This window comes from Colobus angolensis, unplaced genomic scaffold, assembly GCF_000951035.1.
Source record: "Colobus angolensis palliatus isolate OR3802 unplaced genomic scaffold, Cang.pa_1.0 Scaffold3, whole genome shotgun sequence".
Lineage (NCBI taxonomy): Eukaryota > Metazoa > Chordata > Mammalia > Primates > Cercopithecidae > Colobus > Colobus angolensis.
In genome coordinates, this window is record NW_012116265.1 from 20938505 (window position 1) to 20946817 (window position 8313).

Sequence of the window (8313 nt, forward strand, 5' to 3'; positions counted from 1 at the left end):
CTGCGACCAGCAGTAGTTGGTCTTTTAGTGAATTTCAAGATATACTTCCCACAGCCAACATGCCAGTAACAGGCTCATCCTAAGCGTACTACTGATAGATTGTTTCTTTTTATAACCAAGTAATATTCTGCTGTATGAATATACCACGTTTATTATCCACTTATCAGTTAATAGACAAGTGGGTGGTTTGTTTTTGCCTGTTATGAACAATATTACTATGACCACTGAATACGTGTCTTTGTGTTGACATATGTTTTAATTCTCTTGAGTATATACCTAGGAGTAGAATTACTGGGTCATATTTAATCTTCTGAAGAACTACCGAACTGTTTTCCAAAATCACTATAGTATTTTACATTCTCACCAGCAGTGTATGAGGATTCCAGTTTCTTCACATCCTCACCAATACTTGTTATTGTCTATCTTTTTTATTATAGCCAATCTAGTGAGTATAAAGTGGTTTTGATTTGCATTTCCCTGATGGCTAATGATGCTGAGTATATTTTTATGTGTTTACAGATCATTTTTACATTTTCTTTGGAGAACTATACATTCAGATCTTTTGATCAGTTTTCTAATTAAATGTTAAATGTTGACTTTTAACAGGTTGCTTTGGAAGACATTTGTGTCTTTTAGCAACTGACTTCTAGTGTAAACTGAACCTTTTGGTAAATACCCATAAGTCTGGTTTAACATACTCACACCATCAGAGATGGTGATATGTGTGCTGAACGCTAAGATGATGAAGCACGTCCGTTATTACTTTGTATTGGCTTCAAAGAAAACACTGAAGTTAGAAGGGGCAACACTTGAGTTTCGCTTTTTTTAAAAAAAGTTGGAGATGAAGAGGAGGAGGACACAAGGAGTTCTCTCAGGAGAGGGAATCTTCAAATTAGAAAAGGCAGTCATGAAAGAATTATGCTGCTGCTCTGGTCAACAACTATTATATTATTTCTTCTGGCTCCTGGTGCCTGTGAGAAAAGAGGAAAGTAGAAGAGGCAACCTAATTACGGTGGTAACTGAGAGCAGAACAAAATCCCAGCAAAGGCAAGCTAAAGCCTGCTGTAAGAGCAGGCAGATACATCTACTTTCCCAGGAGTGTGAAAGTCACAGGCTGCAGCTGGGCTTTGCTATCTGGAAAACTCAGCCAAGCAGTAAAGTCATGAATATGCCCAGTGAAAGTTCTGACTCAGTTAAAAGATTGAGGACAAGGTGTAAAAAGTGTTCTCCTCAAACTGATGGATATGTCAAGGTCACAATAATTAGTGACTAATGATTAAAGACACTAAGGAACCTAGGTGTGTGTTTCTTTAAAACTACTTAATATTCTTGTTGTAATGTTTTAATCAAGTTTCACTCTTGCAAAAACAAGAAAACCAAAAATAACTTAGTTGGAAAACATGCTAAAGTCTTATTCAATGGACCACATCTCTAAGACTAACTGAAGAGATGACTGAGCCCTAACCAAGGGGCTTTAGTGGCCGATCATGTTCCTAAGAAGCCCTAAGCATCAACTTAAATCTATTAAGTGGCAACACATCTTAGACACTGAAGAAATACTTGCATTTCTGCCAATATCCTAAATCCCTTTGATTTTCTTTAAAATTAATAAAATATAGCACTTGTCAACAAAAGGAATAATGTATAAGGTTGTATCATGAAAATCCACAGATCTCTCTACAGCAGAGACATATTAATAAAATTTTTGTAGACAAATGTATTACAGCCATGAAGGCTTATTGGAATAATTTTTTTTTTTTTTTTGAGACGGAGTCTTGCTCTGTTGCCTGGGCTGGAATGCAGTGGCCGGATGCCAGCTCACTGCAAGCTCCGCCTCCCGGGTTTTACGCCATTCTCCTGCCTCAGCCTCCGGAGTAGCTGGGACTACAGGCGCCCGCCACCTCGCCCGGCTAGTTTTTTTGTACTTTTTAGTAGAGACGGGGTTTCACCGTGTTAGCCAGGATGGTCTCGATCTCCTGACCTCATGATCCGCCCGTCTCGGCCTCCCAAAGTGCTGGGATTACAGGCGTGAGCCACCGCGCCCGGCCTGGAATAATTTTTAAAAAATCTTTTACTTTACAAAATAAATGCCAAAAGGTCAGGCTGTAAAATGCCAACTTAAAAAGACTGAAGGGAGGCTGGGTACAGTGGCTCACACCTGTAATCCCAGCACTTTGGGAGGCTGAGGTGGGCGGATCACCATGTCAGAAGTTCAAGACCAGCCTGGCCAAGATGGTGAAACCCCATCTCTACTAAAACTACAAAAATTATCTGGGCATGGGGCGCATGCCTATAGTCCCAGCTACTCGGGGAGGCTGAGGCAGGAGAATCGCTTGAACCCAGGAGGTGGAGCTTGCAGGGAGCCAAGATCGCACCACTGCACTCCAACCTGGCGACAGAGAGAGACTCTGTTTCAAAAAAAAAAAGGCACTATTACTGGTATTTCCAAATAAAAGTTACATGTAACACAGAATTAGACTGTAACACTCTCAATTCATTTTATTCTCAAAAAGGCTGATAATGTAGCCGCCTAAAGGAATCCATGACTTTGCAACATAGAGCAATGTACATACTTTCCTCTGGATCTTCACCAGCAAGGATGCTGCTGGAAAGTTCCTGGACAGCAGCTCGTGACTCAGGTGTAGAGCGATGAGGCCCTAGATGACTGTCCCTCTGGGCTTCCCATTCCTCACTGAAGCCGCCATCATCATTCTCTGCAACCGTGTCTTGTGACTCCCTTTCTGTGCCTTCAAGAGAAAGTGAAAGTTACAGCTCTAATATTTAGAAACATTTAATACCTTTACGAAAATTACATGGAACCAGTAACTAGCTAACTGTCATTGTAACTAGCTGGCCCTTAAACCACAAAGCATGGGCTGTAGCAGTGCCTGCTGGTAGTTTATCCAACAGCTATTTTCTCCCTTATTTCCTGAGGGCAGAATCCTGAATTGTTTGGGTTCCCATCCCTCTCCCACATGACTCTGGTGGTAAATCCTGACCAATCCAAGCCAAGCATGGTAATCCCACCAAGCCTCTTCCTAACAAAAGCTCTAAGGCTGTGGGGTTATAACTTCGTATGAACCTATGAGTGGTGAAGCAAAGTCCGCTGGGATTCCTGGGGAAATTTTTCTCACTCTTTAAGAGACTAAAGGAAAAAATAAACAGTCCCCTTCTATGCCTGAATGTTGCCTTATCTAGATATGATGCCTAGAACTACAGCTGTCATGACCACCAGGAGCAGTGGGCTGAAGACCAAGCCTATACACTAGTGATGGTAGAGTAGGAAGTTGGGCTACTTGAAAACATCCCTGAGCCACCAAATTAACCAACCCTACAAATTTCAAATGCCTACACCTCAGGCCTTCCTGTCACGTGAAGAATACATTTCTTCTTTGCTTAAGGCAACTGAGTTGGGCTTTTTATCTTTGCAACTGAAAGCTTCCTAACTGTTAGCACTCATCCCTGGATTTGGTGACAAAGTTATAAAAGTGGCTTCATTCTTGAGGGTGGATTGGGAAAGGAGGGGGAGTGAATGTCTTGACGGGCCAGTCATTTCATTATAATGACTGTCAATCTCACTGAAAATGGTGAGCACGATAGTCTTAAAAAACCTTCATACATTAAAAATAATTAAAATAGTGAAGTTGAAAGTACTTTCATTCTTCCTTCATTTTTTATAAAAGTAATATAGAATGTTCAGAACAGAAGTAGATTTGCCATGAATAAGTACAGCTTGTGAGCTTCAGGGCCCTTCCTTGCATGGCTTCCTCTGGGAGAGCCCTCACAATTTTGTATTGGTAGTTTTGTATTCTTTTTATTATCCAGGTCTCCAAAACACCTGAGTCTTCTCTGGTTTGGAGTTGAAGAAATAATATAAGAATAAGATTTATACATGAAAACAGCAGTCCCTTTTCTGCCCCCTCCCTCCTCACTTCTGATACTCATTCCTATTTTAAACTCTTTTAGCCATTCCTTTTGGTATTTACCTCCATAATTAATTATAAGTAGCATGCTCATTGTGCCATAACTTGATGTTTTAATTGGGGTACTTATTCGCCTCCTATAGAGAAGATAAAGCATTCGGTCTCATCCTCTTCTGCACGGAAATGTAACACTTCCTGTCTTCCCAGTGCCATAACCTTATATTAAATTCAGTTTTATATTCTCACTATGCAAATAATATTCACAACTAAACTACTTTGCTACAGCCAGAATATACTACAATTACATTTGTTTTTTTGAACAAGTTTTTGTTTTCTTTGGAAAACTCCCTCATTTTTTTCCACTGATGAATTTTATATTATTATCTATGACTAATTTATCCTGAAATGCTCTGACAGAGTTCAACCACATCAGGTAATCTCTTAGTTCTTTTTTTGTTTGTTTTTTCCTTGCACAGATATCCCTCTCGGAGCCCTACGCCGTTTTGTTCCAATGTAACGTCTCGTTCCGTTAACACAGTGATTTAACTAGGGATAGCACCTCCCTTCTGGGGAGTGTTTGGAAATAACTAGGATGGAGGAGTTTTTGATTATCACAAAGCCTCAAAGCCACAAACCCATTATTGGCATTTAGTGGGTGAGCGGCCAGGGATGTTAAATATCTTGCGATGTGGGGGGAAGTCCCACACAATGAAGAACTGTGCCCCCCAAAATACCAGCAGCACTCTCACTGAGGAAGCCTGCAGTTCATCCAGCCTTCTCATTTCAAAGCCCTTGCTCATGCTGTCCCTCTCTTGGAAAGCTCTTCCTCCGTCCTTCAGCGAGCCGTCACCTATTATCACTTCCTCAGGGAAGCACCCCTTGACTTTCCAGGATACGTAAAATTCCACTATTATAAACTTTCACAGCAACTTATACGTCTTCTTTGCAGTACCTATCACAACTGTATGAATTATTTATGTAATAATTTGTTGACCATCTATCTCCCCAAATAGACTATAAGCTCCACAAGGGCAGGGGAAATCTTGTTTAGTGCTATATCCCCAGGGCCTAGCACATAGTCAGGTGCTCAGTCAACATCTGTAAAAGGAATGAAATTCTGTTGTATCACTCACTCACTCATACATACATATATACTTACATGCTCACAACCATTAGATTTTCTTTAGCTTAACACAGGTTAACTCTGTAGATTTCCTGGCTTTATAAAACATAAACTCTCCCTTTCCTGACAAACAGCACCTCAATTAAGGCCTTTTTTCCTTCACCAATATTTATTTTGCCTGTTGTTTTTCATATTCCTCATAAAAGCCCTTTTTTGTTTTTCTTTCAAAAAGTAAGCTTTTTTTTTTTAACTATTTATATTGTGCTGTTATTCCTCAATTCTTTTTTATCCTTTTTTTTTTTTAAGTGTGTGTGGGAAGGTAGTCTCCATTCCAGAAAACTGAATGAAAGCTTCCCCTCAACTCCATCTAATAACAGCTTCTAACTTGTGATCTCCTTAATATGTTCTGTAGTATCCTTAGAGGACTTTTCACTCTCATCCTAAGTCATTATTATTATTCATTATTATTATTATTTTTGAGGCAAGATCTCACTAAGTTGCCCAGGGTAATCTGGAACTCCTTGGCTCAAGTGATCCTCTTGCCTTGGCCCATGTAGCTGGGACTACAGGCATACATAACAGGACCCAGCTCATCCTAAGTCATTCTTATCTTCTAAAAAGTCATATCCACCCAGAATATTTGATCTTCTCAGTATAAACATTAGCATATCTCAAATCATATTTCAGTTACTCTGGCCATGTTAGACAAGAAGTTCCTATTGTTATGTTGTTTATATTTTGCTTTTTTTGTTTACTTATATTTCCTTTATTGTCTGTTTCTTTTAGGAGGTTCTTACTTTTACATGTTTGGAGAGAGTTTATTTTTTCTTTTTAAAATCATGACTTCTAAAAAACAAACAAAAAACAAAAACAAAATCATAACCTCAACCTGAACCTTTCCATGCTGGTATTCTGTATTTAATGGGAGGTGTCTTAACCTAGGATGCCTTGACCATATTGTTGGGTTATGAGTATCTGAACTCCTTAAATATTTATCTGTGTATTTACTGGGCATTACTACAGTTTTCAAGAGATTCTCAAAGGAGTCTATAACCAAAGAAAGATAACAAAAACATTGCTATACTGTTAGCTTATAAGATAACAGTGACCCTGAAAAACCAAGATATTATCTAATTAAAGTTACCTACTTTCTGCATTATACTTGGAATTTTTGGATACTCTCCTTTGAGCTTCCGGGTCTCCTTCTGCCATATTCACCAACCACACCATTGTTGCTGTTGAAAAAGACAAAATTCCAGGTAAGCACTGGATACACAAAGTATGCACAGACAACAACAGGCCATCATTTCTCCACACAAATCACCAATCTTCCTAATGCTGCCTTACGACTGTTCAACAGCCGGGTGCGGTGGCTCAAGCCTGTAATCCCAGCACTTTGGGAGGCCAAGACGGGCAGATCATGAGATCAGGAGATCGAGACCATCCTGGCTAACACGGTGAAACCCTGTCTCTACTAAAAAATACAAAAAACTAGCTGGGCGAGGTGGCGGGCGCCTGTAGTCCCAGCTACTTGGGAGGCTGAGGCAGGAGAATGGCGTAAACCTGGGAGGCGGAGCTTGCAGTGAGCTGAGATCCAGCCACTGCAATCCAGCCTGGGCGACACAGCGAGACTCTGTCTCAAAAAAACAAAACAAAACAAAAACACTGTTCAACAATCAGAAGTAAAAATAATAAAAGGTTCTCTTTGGTTTTAGCAGATAAGAGAAAAAGTTCTGAAACTGAATGTTTACTGTGGTGCTCAAACTGCACCTGCTATCACAAAACTCTTCATCATCATTTTTAGTCCATGAAAAGTAACCAGAAGGAAAACTGTTCAGGCCAGCAAGATTCCACTGAAACAACAGCTGAACTAGTTGAATGTTCTAAATTCCAGGACAAACTGGAGCTCACAAAAGCCTCAGGTGATGATTATAATTCAAAAGATGCACAGAGTAAATTTCCTTCATATTATGTCTCACTTTTAGAATGTTCAATGATGCTAAATCATGTTTTAAACTTGAAGTGAGAAAAAACGTTAAAAGCAATAAACATAATAGGGATAGTCAAGTGGCCTCCCCTGTGATCCTTCTACAAAAATACATGTGTATCAATATAGCAATCTAGATCTAGATATACACATGTGCATCTCTACCACATATTAGTTCAGAGACAACGTGAAAACTTTAAAATGGTGCTTCTCTATTTCAGGCAGGAATGAAAAATGGTATAATCTCCATTGGTGGGAAATCTGGTAACATCTAATAAAACTACATGTCCATTAACCCTTTAACCCAGCAATATTACATTTTGGAACTTATCCTGAAGATACATCAACAATAACACTAAAGTACACATAAACAAACACAGGACATATGGGGCTATGGCGGGAACCAAATGCCAGCAGCAAGCTGAGTCCAATGTGGTCACAGTAATTTTAAACAAGATACTTAGCATTTATGTCTCTCTGGCTTTTTATCACTATAATTTTATCCATGTTTCTAATACTTAGGCTTCTTGAAGAACTTACGAAAGAAATACACAAAGAAGCTGAACGACTGCCTTGTTATTTCTGAGGTCAACCAAGTTTCATTACAGGATAACACAACCAAATGATCAAAAGTTAACAGAAACCAGGCAGGCAATACACTGTTTAAATCCAGATCTAAAGAAGAAAAACTGAAGGGCAACCACCAAGTATGAGGTTTATGGGTTAGTTTTTATTTTCATTTTTTCTAAAAACAGGGTCTCACTGTGTTGCCCAGGCTGGACTCAAACTCCTGGGCTCAAGCAATCCTCCCGCCTCAGCTTCCCAAAGTGCTAGGATTACAGGCATGAGCCACTGCACCCAGCCTGTTTATGGATTTCTATAGCCTTTTGGAAATGAAGGCACCAGCAATTTATTAGGCTTTCATTCTTTATGCAAGTATGAAAAAATATAGCTACAAGCTTCTTTGTTTTTTAACAGTATCATGAAAATCAATGGCCAGCTAACTTTGTCTGTAAATGGCCAGGGAGTAAACATTTCAGGTTTTGTGCATCACATATTCTTCCTTGTTCATTTTCTTTTTTAATGTAGAAAGCATTTTCAGCTAATAAGCTGTACAGAAACAGGCAATGGGCCACATTTGGCTTCAAGCAGTAGTTTGCTAACCCCATGTTAATTATCATAAATAGTATATTTGTTAAATAGTCCTAAAATAATATTTTTTAAAAATCACTTTTCCTTTTACCTTAACACCAAACACCTTAGATCAATAGGAAAATAAG

General features: G+C 39.2%; 1 protein-coding gene across 5 annotated transcripts in view; it reads right to left on the reverse strand.

The window, feature by feature from the left end:
- Positions 1–8313, reverse strand: part of PSEN1 (presenilin 1) — a 96569-nt gene that overhangs the window by 9583 nt on the left and 78673 nt on the right. For all 5 annotated transcript variants that reach the window (XM_011949617.1, XM_011949615.1, XM_011949618.1 and 2 more), the window contains 2 exons: positions 6195–6281; positions 2574–2747 (listed from right to left, as the gene is read on the reverse strand). In XM_011949617.1, coding sequence (XP_011805007.1) covers positions 2574–2747; positions 6195–6281 — 261 coding nt within the window. The remainder of the gene's footprint in view (positions 1–2573; positions 2748–6194; positions 6282–8313) is intronic.